This window comes from Musa acuminata, chromosome BXJ1-3 (assembly GCF_036884655.1).
Source record: "Musa acuminata AAA Group cultivar baxijiao chromosome BXJ1-3, Cavendish_Baxijiao_AAA, whole genome shotgun sequence".
Taxonomy (NCBI): domain Eukaryota; kingdom Viridiplantae; phylum Streptophyta; class Magnoliopsida; order Zingiberales; family Musaceae; genus Musa; species Musa acuminata.
In genome coordinates, this window is record NC_088329.1 from 11,307,732 (window position 1) to 11,322,428 (window position 14,697).

The following is a 14,697-nucleotide window of genomic DNA, read 5'->3' on the forward strand; positions in this document are numbered from 1 at the left end:
AGCTATCGATAGCAGCAGATCCGTGGCCCGAGCGATGAGGCCGTCCTCCATCTGTATCCTCCTAGCGGTGGCAGTCCTCCTCCACCACCACCTCCTCCCCGGGGTGGAGGCATCGGTGGAGAAGGCCTGCAGGGACGCAGCGAATAGCAGCCCCAATATCAAGTACGACTTCTGCGTGGCGGCGCTCCGCTCGTACCCGGGAAGCCGGTCGGCGGACAAGAAGGGGCTGGCGGTGATAGCGGCTAGCTTGACGAAGGACAAAGCCACCAGCGTCAGCGCTAAGGTCAAGAGTTTGCTAGCCAAGGCGAGTGATAAGAAGAAGAAGCAGTGCTTGGAGTCTTGCGAGAGCGTTTACGAGGACGTGCTCTCAGACCTCGACACGTCCATCCCGGCCATCAAGGAGGGTCGCCTGGGCGACGCTAAGACTTATCTCAGCGCTGCTGTGGACGCGCCCAGCACCTGCGAGGAGGGTTTCGAGGAGCTGCAGGTCCCCTCGCCCTTGACCAAGGAGGACTCCGACTTGACGCAGATCTGCATTATTGCTTTAGCCTTCACAAATATGCTTGGGTGAGTTGCTTGCCGTTTCGCCTTTCCGTTGGTTATAGCTTTGATGTGAAGCTCCTCTTCCGAATAAAATACTCTTTTTTTTCTTTTTCGGGCGGTATAATTATTGTGTTTCATGCTTGATCTCTTCAGGGAAAGCAAATAAAAATACTTTCCGGAAAGAAAAGTATTGCCATATGTATTTAATTTGCATATTAGGAAGAGAAAAAAAATAAATTTGATCACCTTTTGAGAAGTAATCACAGGGAGCTTCATTTAAATCAAGAATCAAGAATAAAAATATCATACTTTTTTTTAAATCAATTTTTGAATTTTATTGACAATGGAAAATCAACCTAGGAATATTCTAAGAAAAGGATTCTTTTTAATTACATGCAATCAAATAAAATAAAATCATATTGATTTTAGAATAAAATTCTTTACCTGATGAATTGATTAGTTTATCATATATGAATTAAAACCCAACAAACTAACAATGTTTTCAATTCTAAATCTGAATCTGATACTAGGTTTTTTTTTTCTATCTAATACTACGTCAAACCCAACAAAAATACACAACAATGCTTATGCGGTCGTAGAACTAAAAACTTCCGTGTAAAACAAATCAAGGTTCGAGGAGTTAGTTCATGTTTTGCCTAAGATAGAAGTCACGGTAGTAGCAATATATGATGATGTCGTTAGCTGTCGTGATTATCTCAATATCACAGTTGAAGTGAGCGAACGAATCAAGGTGTTGCTTAACCAATGATCGCACCTACATTCTGAGTCCATGTACCACCGAATCTTTCCAAGAATCGACCAAAAAAATGAAACCCTAAGATCGATCCAAAAATGACGAATTATTTAGCATAAAGAAACAAGAAGTTCCAAGATCAATATAAGAAAGAAGATAGAGACACACAATGACGGAAGATGAAGGTAGAGGATCGACTTGTCATGTTCTGAAATTTTTTTTATATATAATCCAGATTATAGCATCTTTACACTAGTATATCAAGAGTTGGAGGTAAATAAATATCACTTAATATGCATAAATTATAAATATTTACTATAATTTATTTATTCATAAAAATATGAGTTAGTGGTAATCCTTATTGAGAAACATAGTATGGACAACTCAAAAAAAAAAATTCAATTGGCTCTATCTAGCAATAGATGATGGTCTACTCTTCATTAAAATCTAGTCTAGTACTAATAGGAGGCTATTTTGAAAATCAAAATAAAATAAAAAATTTTAACAATATTGAGTAGGAACCCATATAAGTTAATTGTGAGATAAATATATACCCAAAAGTCAACAATCAAATCCTAGGGGAGAGATCAAGCAAGGATTTATACACTCACCCACCATGATGCTAAAGCCTTCAAGTCTGTCGTTTAAGGTATAATCATACTCTATTATGCCTGCTACTATGTTGATATATTTTGATTCTACGTATTTGTCATATCATATTGTTTTACTATGAGACTACAAAAAAACCCTTAAATAATGAGTAATATATTAATGGTAATAATACTAGTTATAAACTCTATGGTAGCTATCAAATATTTAAAAACTATGTTATTACTATTAAAAGTCATGATTTACTAGTAGACCTTATTTTACTAGAGTTTTGAAACTTCGCTACTATCTTGAGTATGAACTGACTTTCAACATATCATACAAGTGTCAATTGTTTATATAACTACTTTCTCACCCCTAGATCAATCATCTTTCCAATTAGTTGAAATTAAAAAAAACTCTCTCCTATTATTTTAATGTTAAATGCTACTTAGTATTGCTAAATGGATATCAGGAGTGCTTGACTTTCATTTTTGGAGAAGAATTTAAGAAGTCAATATTAAAATATATCCTAAGATTTCTTAGATGTTTTTCTAAAGACCTACTTGGATAAATTAGTACGTTTATACATTAAAGAAATCATTTGATATTATGGGATGTCAATTTATATTATCTCTAATAAAGATCCAAGGATCACTTTTAAGTTTTGATAAAGTCTATAAAATCTTTGGGTATACAGTTAAAGTTTACAGTTAAAGAATAATATAAATTCTTGAAGACCTCTTAATAGCTTGTGCCTTAGACTTTGGTGAAAGTTGGGATATATATTTGCATTTAATTGAGTTTGTTTACAATAATAGCTACCACTTATATACAGATGACCTATTGCAAGTTCTTTATAGTAGAAAGTGTAGGCCACCTATGAACTAGGATGATGTGAGAGAACGAAAACTTGTAGGATCTTAATTGATTCAAAGAGATATTGATGATATTTAAACTATGTGTCAAAGATTATTAATAGCCCAAAGTTGCTAGAAAAGTTGTGTCAAAGATTATTAATAACCCTAGGTTAAGAGAATTCTGAGATATATCAGATAGTCCTGTATTATGTTATGGATGATTAGATTTTACTATCAAAGGATATATTGATTCTAATTTTGCAAGTGATAGTTAATAAAAAAAATCCATCAACGGATATATTGATTCTAATTTTGTAGGTGACGTTAATAAAAAAAATCCACTGCAGGGTGTTTGTTTAAACTTGCTGGAGGAGCAGTGAGTTGGGTTTCAAAGCTGCAAACTATTGTAGCTCTATCTATTGCAAGCTTGGAAGAAGACAATAAGGATTAGAAAATTAATAAGGAATTTGGGCATAAGCAAATGAATATTTCTCTGTATTGTGACAGTTAGACTGTTTGGCACATCGCAAGGAATCCTCTTTCATTCCAAGACAAAGCACACAGGAGTTTAATATCAATTCGTTCGAGAAGTAGAGGACGGTACCATGGATATACAGAGGAACGACACAATAGACAACCTAGCAGATGTTATGACAAAGTCAATCAATCACCCAAGCAGATGTTATCACGTTATATCTTGATGTTATTGTTTTATTTAAAATTTAATTATTGATCTTATTAGTTTAACTTTATACTATTTGGTCATATTTAATTTTAAATTTTTTTTTCCCCGACAATCTTTGAAGCAGTAAGCTTGGCCACGCTGATACTTAGTAATGCATCTAAGTTCACCAAAAGATGAGAGGAGATTTATTAGAGCATTTGATTGGTAGGAGCTTGAACATATTACTTGAGTTTCCGAATTAGATGCATAACCCAGATTTTCCAACATTTTTTTCCTTTTTAAGTCAACAACTTTAACAAAAGCTCTCTCTAAAATACCTCTTAATAATAAGAAAAGGTACATCATAGATTTGAAAACTACAACAAAAAAAAATATAGCAATCGCACAAACAATTCTACACGATTGAACACAATATATACAATCTAAAAGTAAATATTTTGCACGAACAATTTGGCTCTGATACCACTATTGGAAAATCTATGGTATCACATGTGTAACAAAATAACAAAAAATAAAAATCATTGATTTCTATAGCAAAATTAGTCTCTTGTCGTCATGCAAAAATTGGTACGTAAAAACCCGCGAAATTGAAAACTACGCATGTAAGAAGATTATATTACTTATAGAGATCGTATATAAGTGAATTCTTATAGATCTATAAAAGAGAATGAAAGAGGTCAATCGTCCTCCTCTCTAGCGATGATCCACATGCCAAGGGCTGCGAAGATGCTCCTCAAATCGCTACACAATCCTCGTCGTTGCGTGCACTATGCAATCTAGAAAGGGTTAGCCCTTCTTGCTATCCATATATCCTAAATAGGGGCTGCAAGTTGAGAAAGAGATGGAGAGAGGAGGATAGGAGGTGACAGCTAAAAGAGGTCTAGCTATGGCCATTTGGTTCCCTCCTATTTATAGAGGTCGCTTGTCAACTTAACCCTAATGGATCCTACCCTATTGAGCACTGGATCTCTATCCAACTGCCCAAGCCTCCTAGATTTATGGGTCTCTACCCAATAATCTCTTATTGGCTCTTATTGAATCTCATCTATAGGATCCAATAACACATAGGCTTATTGGATATCCAATAAGATAGGGGCTCCGACGGATATCTAATATTTGAACCTCTACTTATCGTAACACCTACCATATATATGTGACCCTCTCATAAGACTCTAAAGTCTTATTGTCACTCTGATACCAAATGATAAGACCCTAATGTCTTATCGTTGCTCTAATACCAATTGATAAAACCCTAAAGTCTTATCGTCGCTCTAATACCAATTGATAAGACCCCAAAGTCTTATCGTCGCTCTGATACCAAATGATAAGACCCTATGGCCTTATCATAAAAGAAATCGAAGAAATGGGGATGCTCTAATACCAAATAATAAGACCCAAAAGTCTTATCGTAAAAGAAATGAAAGAAATGAAAGAAAAGGGAATGATAATGATCGCTTCGAGGGGACCAACCTCCTTGATCACTTCGAGGGGATCGACCCTCCTTGATCACTTTGAGGGGATCGGCCTCCTAGGGTTTGTTCACAGAGTGGAATAACATTTCATTGATTGATTGATTGATTTCTAAAAGAAAGGGTTACATCACTATATATAGAGTTTCACCCAAAGTCCACCAAGACTTAGACTCTTAATAATAAATAAATATTAAATTAATCTCTACTTGACTCTAACTGAACTAAATAGACTCAATAACATTCAAAAGCTCAGGAAAAGGGTCCTAACAATTCCTCCCTCTTCAAATCATCCTTGTCCTCAAGGCTGAGTAGCATCAATCTCGGGAAGCTTCTCTTTCAGCACTTTAGTCATAGACTATCTACAACGCATCACAACTTGTTGATTAAGTATGGTCTCCACTTTTTGATAGTGTAAGCAACAGGTCGGTCTTTCAGTGTAGTAATGTTAGAACCCTTGCAGATTCTAAACTTGGGGTTGATCTCTTTAGAGGATCGGCCTCCTTGGAACTCTATAGGGGTTCTTCCCTCCAAGTTGCTGCTCAAAGACTGCAGAAAAGATTCATCTATTGCTTATGAAAAGAGGTGGAATACATGACTATTTATAGGGCTTCTAAACCCTAACTCATAATAGGACTCTTACTTAAGACTCCTACTTCTAAACAACTCCTAATAGGACTCCTACTCAAGATTCCTACTTCTAACCAACTCCTAATAGGACTCCTACTCAAGACTCCTATTCCTTTACAACTCCCTATTCTTCTCTAAGAAATAACCTCCTAACCCTAGCCGACCTCTTCACCTCTTTAATAGGAGTCGGCTCAGGTAGGTTTTACATGAATGTCCCTCTCAATTAGGACTCTCCTAGCTAGAGTCCTAACAGACCCGCCCTCTTCAAAGCAGCCTTGTCCTCGAGGCTGACGATTCATGAATTTTGAGAATTTGATCTTCAAGTCATCATAGTTCTCCCAAGTGGCATCTTATGTTAGTAGGTTTGCCCACTGTATTAGTAATTCAATAGTGGATCTTCGTCGTCGAGTCACGATCCGTCGACCAATAATAGCACTTGGCTGAGTCTGAAGTTCTCCTTGGGTAGTCATATTTGGTGGGTGGCTTTGGGTTGTCTCTAAGCACCTATTTACAACTTCCGTTTGGCCGTCGGTTTGTGGGTGATATGCCGTACTCCTTTTCAATTTAGTACCCTGCATATGGAATAACTTTGTCCAAAATCTGCTCGTGAAGATGCAAGTAGAATTTATCATAAGCACAATGCGTCCCTTATAGTGTAATTCTTTTGAGTCCCAATTGTAATGAGCTATGGGGCTTGGTGCTTCCTCCAATTTTTTTATAATCTTACTAGTATCTGAATCTTCCTGCTATTCCATCTTAATATCTTCAAGGAAGTCGCTGGTCGGAAGTGAAACGGCCGAAACTTCAACTTGCTCGGGTAGCTGCGAAAGCGCATCTGCAAGAACATTCTCTTTCCCCTTTTTGTAAGTTATTTCAAAATCAAATCCAAGAAGTTTTGTTACCCATTTTTGCTGCTCAGGGGATGGTATCTTTCGCTCCAAAAAGTACTTGAGGCTTTTATGGTCGGTTTTAATTTGAAATCGTCGACCAATCAAGTAGGATCTCCACCTCGTTGCTGCGCGCACAATGGCGAGCATCTCCTTATCATATGTTGACTTATTTTGATGGGAGGGAGATAATGTCTTGCTAGTGTATGCGAGTGGTCGACCATCTTGCATGAGAATGGCTCCAATTCCGACTCCAGATGCATCGGCCTCAATAATGAAGGGTCGGTTAAAATCTGGTAGTGTTAGCACCAGCGTCGTCGACATGGCTGCCTTAAGTTTGTCGAAGGCAGCGGAGGCTCTGTCCGACCATTTGAAGACATCTTTTTTTAGTAAGGAAGTAAGTGGTGCACTGATCTTGCCATAGTTTTTCACGAACTTGCAGTAGTAGCCTGTTAAACCCAGAAAGCCATGTAGCAATTTTACATTCCTCGGGGTAGGCCAGTTTTGCATTGCTTCAATTTTGAAGGGGTCCACTGTCACACCTTCCTCTAATATGATATACCCAAGATATTCCACCTTCTGTTGAAGAAAGCAAAAATTCGTAATGGTTGTTGTGTGTTCAAAAGGTGGTTTTCGGTATGTCTTCTTCGCACACTCATATTTGATGATACCCGGATCAAAGGTCCAGCTTTGTAAAGATTTGTGCTCCCTTTCATCTAGCAATTCATCTGCTATTGGAATAAGGTATTTGTCCTTGATGGTTATGCCATTGAGAGCTCGGTAATCAACACATATTCGTCATGTTCCGTCCTTCTTGCGTACAAGTAGCACCGGTGAAGAATAGAGGTTGCAACTTGGCCGAATAACTTCTGTTTCGAGCATTTCTTTTACAATACTTTCTATTTCATCCTTCTGGAGATATACATATTGATATGGCCGAGTATTTGCTGGAGGTTTGCCTGAAAGAATCATTATATAATGATCATGCCGACGGGTAAGAGGTAGGTTATACAGTTTGTCAAATATATCTGAAAATTCAGCAAGCAAAGGAAGTAAGTTTGGATCTTCAAATTGTATTGGCTCTCCCTTAGTTTGCTGCTCAAGTTATATAAAAAATCTGCTACATGCTTTATGCAAAACCTTCTCCATTTGTTGTGTGCAAATCGTCGTTATGTCTCCCCCACGTTTCCCGTTCAGTATCACCTGTTTCTCCTTACTACAAAATTTCATAATTAGTTGCATAAAATTCCAAGAAATATCACCTAATGTCGTCAACCATTTAATTATGAACATGGCCTTATGATCATCAAGAGGGAGAAGGAAGAAATCTGCAATTATCTCTTGGTCCTGCAGCAATAGTTTCTCCTGCGGGCGCCTACGATCACAATTCAAAATCCATCCGTCGACGACCTTAACGTCAAACCTGCTACAATTCTTAATAGGTAAGGCCATCTGGAAAGTAACCTTACTGTTTAGAAAGTTATTAGAACTGCCCGTGTCGATGAGAACAGTGATCGGTTGTTGTTTGAGAAGGCCTCCAACTTTCATCGTTTCCGGGTTTGAGTAGCCGGCTAGTGCATGTACCGTAACTTCAGTCGATTGTGGCTCTTCTTCTGCATCTTCTTCTTCATGTTCAAGGCTCTCTTCTGGATGTTCAATGACCTCTTCTTCTATTGGTTCAATCATAAGAAGTCTCCCTTTACTACAGTGATGCTCACGGCTCCACGGCTCGTCACAATGCCAACATAACCCCTTCGCATATCGCTCCCAAAGCTCTTCTCTTGTTAAACTCTTTGGTGTAGGGACTTGGTCGACAGTAGGGGGGGCTGAGTGCTTCAATATTACTAGTTGAGGAGTGACCCTAGTCCTCCGAGCTTCATGATTCAATTGCTCCTCTTGATGTCGTGCAAAAGAGATGGCTGCCATAAGCGTATACGGTTGTCGCGCTTTAACTTCTCCTCGGATCTCTGGCTTCAAGCCCTCAATGAAGGTCCTCAATAGCTGTTTTTGAGACCAATCATGAGTTTGATTAGATAACCTTTCAAACTTGGTTTGGTACTCCTGAATGGTGGAGGTTTGTCGGATCTTTGCTAGTTGTTCGTCAATATTCTTGTAATCGGTTGGTCTGAAGCGGATCAGCAGTCTTTCTTTGAATTGTCGCCATGAAAGGACTCCATAAGTATGTTCAAATCAATCAAACCACTGTATAGCATCCCCTTCAAGATGTATAGCTGCAATTTTCACCATAGATGCATCCGCGGTTTTGTGGTACTGAAAATATCGCTCCGCGCGCGAGATCCAACCAATCGGGTCTCCTTCTTCCCATCTAGGGAAGTCCACTCTCATGCATGGATAGTTGGGGTCAGTCATAGAGCTTCCCCTCTCTTGGAAGTCATATCTTTGGGCTTGGTGCGATTGGGCAAAGCTCTCTCCTTGATGTGATTTCTTCGGGCTTAGTGGTCGGCCCAATCTGAGTTCGGTATGTTAGGATCAAGAGCACTAAGAGGGGGGGGTGAATTAGTGCAGCAGAAAACTTTCTGCGATTAAAACGAAACTGCGTTCGAACGATAAAAATGATTTCTGTGTGAAAGCCAATTCTAAGATTACTTTAACTTAAGATCAAGCAAGATGATGTTAAAGTCAATCTATGAAGGCAGTTTGCAGTTATGATGAAAACCAGAATATAAGCATAAACTGAAATACAACGTTCGCACGAAGAAACTGATTTACGTCTAAACGCTGATTCGGAAAGTGCAAAGCTTGAAACCAGATTGTATATGCGCAGAAAGCGGTAAGCTTCAGAGGAGGTTTGCAGTAAAGATAATATGCTCAAAGTAAATGCAAACCGAGATTTAGAGTGGTTCGGTTAATCTTGACCTACTCCACTTTTGGCTTCCTCCACCGACGAGGTCACCGACGTCAACTAGAGGCCTTCCTTCAATAGGCGAAGGCCAACCACCCTTTTACAGTTTCACTCCTTTTGACGGGCTTAGGAGACAACCCTTACAGAATTTTCTCTCCTCTCTTTACAACTCAGAACTTGGAAGAAAGGAGGGAGAAGAACTTTTGATCTTTACAACAATTTTGAGCTCTAAGAATCACAGAAAAAGATCAAGATTTCGGTGTATGTCTGTGCTATTTCAGTGCTGAATGGGTGGGGTATTTATAGGCCCCAACCCAGTTCAAATTTGGAGCTCAAAACTGTCAATTCCCGAAATTCCGGGATTAGGCGGTTGCACCTCCTGACTGGAGCGGTTGCACCGCCTGGCAGAGCTCGAAAACTGAGCCTCTGGGCGGTGCCACCTCCTATCAGGGGCGGTTGCACCTCCTGCCAGAGCTCGAAGACTGAGCTCAGGCGGTTGCACCTCCTGACTGAGGCGGTTGCACCGCCTGCCAGAGCTCGAAGACCGAGCTCAGGCGGTGCCACCTCTTGTCAGGGGAGGTTGCATCGCCTAGTCTCGCTCGGAGACTGAGCCCAGGCGGTGCTACCTCCTGGCTGGGGCGGTTGCACCGCCCAGTCTCGCTCAGAGACTTAGCCTAGGCGGTGCTACCTCCTGGCTTGGGCGGTTGCACCTCCCGCCAGAAATCAGGGTCCGAATGGGTTGATCCATTCAGCCCAATTTGGGTTTTTCAGGGGCCCAATTGCCCCAAGATTAAGTTAATGGGATCACCTCCTAGTTCCAACTTAATCATTATGCTAACTACGATTTTTCCTAAGACATTTACTACAACTTGCTCCGGTGCGTCAATCGCTTCTTCCGGCGAGCTTCCGGCGAACTTCCGTCGATCATCCGATGAACCCTCGGTGATGCTACTGCGGACTTCCGGCAAACTCCTAGACTTGCGACGATCCACTTGGCGAGTTCCGACGAGCTTCGTTGGCAACCTCCGACGACTGTCCGAACTTCCGTCGAACTCTCAAACTCCCAACGTGATCATTGTCTTGACTCCGATGCAACTCCTGCTACATGTTTTTCTTCCATCATAGTTAATCTTGCACACTTAAAACAAAACTTCGATCGAGACAATTAATCCTAAGCAATTAACCAAGTTGTCCAGCATGTCATTGGTCCCTCGACGCTTCGTCTGATTCTTTGGCGCATCGTCCTCTCCTACAGCCTATTGCCCAATCGGCCAGTTGACTCCGCAACTCCGATATCCTTGGCACAATACCAGCTCTTCTTGGCCTGATGCCTGAGTCCTCGGCCCGAAGCCTTCTGTCGATACGTCGACCGATCCACCGGCCCGACGTCCAATCTTCTGACATGTTCCTCCGGCACAACATGATTTTCCTGCTTTAATTGTCTCATCCTGATCGAAGTATCCTGCGTCACTCAAAACGCAGATTAAATCATAAACATATATCAAGTAGTTTCATCATCAAAATACGAGATTCAACAATCTCCCCCTTTTTGATGATGACAACCACTTGATGACGGAGTTAAACTTAACTCTTAGAGTTTAAACAAACTCACCCTATCAATATGTCATATTGATAGAATCTTGAATTCAAACTGAATTCAAGTCATTGCAATATTCATCATGAATACTTGCAACACGTCATCATGAACTTATGCATAAACTTATGCATAACATGTCATGTCATCAACATACTTCTCCCCCTTTGTCATCAACAAAAAGGAGAAGTACCACAATCAAGTGTTTGTGATATTGGTTCAACTCATTGCATGAAAAACATAATATTAAGTTTTATCATCATGCAGTTTTGAAGCCAAAAAATTTAGCAAATGTTACATCATGCTTAGAACATTCAAGCTATCAAGTTTTAGATATGCAAGTTTTACAACATACAAGATAGCACTTTTAGAACATGCAAGCTAGCAATGTTACAACATTTTAGAACTTGCAAGCTAGCAATTTAGAGATGTTCAAGAAGGCAACTCTTGCTTCTTGAAATATGCAAGTTGCAAGCTAGTAAATTTTTATGATATGCAAGTTTTGCTTCTTGAGATAGGCAAGATAGCACTTTTGCAATTTTTGTTTGGCAAGCTTGTGATGTTCAAGATAACAAGCTCTTTCTTCTCTTTTGAGAAGTGTCATTTTTGCTTTCTTCTTGAATTGTGTAAGCTAGCTAGTTTGCCTCTTTTCATGATGTCCACACTAGAAATTCTTGCTCCCCCTTTGTCATTGTCAAAAAGAAGGGAAGACCCTTTTTTGATTATGACAAAGGTAAGTATCAAATTAAAACATACATAATTTCAAAAGCCTTATTTTTCATGCACGATACCGAAAAAAAAATCAATCATCATTAATGGGTATGTCATACATGATACTCAAACACTAAAATTTTTAAGCATTTATCAACATGTTGATCATGATACCAAACATTCATCATTTAAAGCATTCATGATACATATCATATGCAATACATCACATCATAATTAAAAAGCTCAAGTATTGCGTGCATCATTGCAAATCATAAATGTTTCATATCATGATAGTATCAATTTTGTTAAATTATATCCTACCATGCATGATCATAACTTTTCATTTGTATACATCAAAATAAATTAATGAATATTTCATGTATTCATATCATCACATAAGGAATATCAAGAAGAAAATAATTGGGTGATGAGATAAACCTTCCATGAATACAAAGAATTGCATAAAAATCATATCATGAATACAAGGAATACAGGTCACAATCATTCAAGAGAAAAATCATCATTTATTTTCAATTCATTCAATTTGACAAATCATGATCATGATTTTGATAAAACTCATTTCAAATTTAAATCATCAAAATCATTTTTATGGCTCACAAAATTTATAACATAAATAGATTCATGATTTCATTGATAATATATTTTTCCCCCTTTTTTAAATGTTTCATCTTAAGTGATCGATTTCATGTAAGCATGCCTTTTCATTTATGTCAAATGAAAACATGCATCAACGTTTAGGATCGTAAAATGAATTTTATCATAAAACCATCAAGACCAATAAGTCACAAAAATCATTATGTATAACTTTAAAATCTCATGCATAAAATCATAAATCATGGTATCCAAACATTTAGTGTTTTTATTACATCATTATGTATCATTGAGTATACAATCGTCAAGCATGACACTTACACTATTTCATATAACCATGCCTATCTCATTTATGTCAAACATGCATCAGTTTTTAAAGCCACTGTTATTATCATGAAAAACGATAATCCATAATTATCAAGAATCATCATACATAATTTCAAAAATATATACTCATTAATCATAACTTCAAATTAAACATGATTTTTAATCAAAATCGAGAAGTAACAATGGAAATCAACGTAATACACATTATTACTTCTTAACCATGATTTCAAATTTTCAATCAAGATCATTTTATTTGTTTATCATAAAATATGCAATATTATCATTTTCGAAATTACTTAGCATGATCATAATTTTTTTTTTTACATGTAATTTTTAGGAAAATTAATTCTAAACTAAAAGAGAAAATACATCATGAAAGCATCAAGTAATTTCAAAATAAATTAGGGGGATTTCGATTACCTCATCATTGAATGCGATTAAGGCGTAGTTTGCCACCTTGCCTTTCTTGATTTTCTCCTCATCTTCAGAGGAGCTCGATTCATCCCACTTTGTTTTCTTCTTCTTTGGCCTCTTCCTTCGTTCAAGTTTATTGTTTATTTTAGATTTTTGTTTAATAAACTTATTAAGATTTAGTGTTCGAAGTTCAAGTTCATCATTGTCCTCATCACTTGAGTCATCGCTCAAGTGGTATTCATTTGTCCAGAGTTCCAAATCCTTCCTGTTCTTTGGAAGGTGATTTTGTCCATCATGTTCATCATGTGCATTGTGCACCATTTCATATGTTATCAACGAACCAATTAGTTCTTCAAGTGGTAAGTTGTTTAGGTTTTTAGCTTCTTGTATTGCAGTTACTTTTGAATCCCACTTCTTAGAAAGAGAACGCAAAATCTTGTTTACGAGTTCAAAATCCGAAAAACATTTTCTAAGAGCTCTTAAACTATTGACGACATCCGTGAAACGGGTGTACATGTCGCCTATAGTCTCGCTTGGTTGCATTCGAAAAAGCTCAAAATCATGCAATAAAATGTCAACTTTCGAGTCTTTGACTCTACTAGTTCCCTCGTGCGTGATTTCAAGTGTTCGCCAAATGTCAAAAGCCGTTTCGCACGTAGAAATCCGATTGAATTCATTTTTGTCTAAAGCGCAAAATAAGGCATTCATAGCCTTTGCGTTTAAAGAAAAATACTTCTTCTCCAAATCCGACCATTCGTTCATCGGTTTAGAGGGAAGTTGAAAATCGTTTTCAATGATATTCCATAAATCAAAATTCATAGAAATCAAGAAAACTCTCATTCGAGTTTTCCAATAAGTGTAGTCCAATCCGTTAAACAATGGTGGACGAAAAATCAATAAGCCCTCTTGAAAGCCATGAAGAGCCATTTCTCTCGGGTGTAAATCCGAAATGAGAAATACCGGGCTCTGATACCAATTGTTAGGATCAAGAGCACTAAGAGGGGGGGTGAATTAGTGCAGCGGAGAACTTTCTGCGATTAAAACGAAACTGCATTCAAACGATAAAAATGATTTCTGTGTGAAAGCCGATTCTAAGATTACTTTAACTTAAGAACGAGCAAGATGATGTTAAAGTCAATCTATGAAGGCAGTTTGCAGTTATGATGAAAACCAGAATATAAGCGCAAACTGAAATACGACGTTCGCACGAAGAAACTGATTTACGTCTAAACGCTGATTCGGAAAGTGCAAAGCTTGAAACCCGATCGTATATGCGCAGAAAGTGGTAAGCTTCAGAGGAGGTTTGCAGTAAAGATAATATGCTCAAAGTAAATGCAAACCGAGATTTAGAGTGGTTCGGTCAATCTTGACCTACTCCACTTTTGGCTTCCTCCACCGACGAGGTCACCGACGTCAACTAGAGGCCTTCCTTCAATAGGCGAAGGCCAACCACCCTTTTACAGTTTCACTCCTTTTGACGGGCTTAGGAGACAACCCTTACAGAATTTTCTCTCCTCTCTTTACAACTCAGAACTTGGAAGAAAGGAGGGAGAAGAACTTTTGGTCTTTACAACAATTTTGAGCTCTAAGAATCACAGAAAAAGATCAAGATTTCGGTGTATGTCTGTGCTATTTCAGTGCTGAATGGGTGGGGTATTTATAGGCCCCAACCCAGTTCAAATTTGGAGCTCAAAACTGTCAATTCCCGGAATTCCGGGATCAGGCGGTTGCACCTCCTGATTGGAGCGGTTGCACCGCTT

At 38.5% G+C, this 14,697-nt stretch overlaps 1 protein-coding gene across 1 annotated transcript; it reads left to right on the forward strand.

Annotated features, from left to right (window-relative positions):
- Positions 1–34: 34 nt before the first annotated feature.
- On the forward strand, positions 35–571 carry LOC103973422 (putative invertase inhibitor). Its single transcript, XM_009387981.2, has one exon. It carries the CDS (start codon positions 35–37, stop codon positions 569–571), a length of 537 nt encoding a protein of 178 aa, XP_009386256.1.
- Positions 572–14,697: the final 14,126 nt, after the last annotated feature.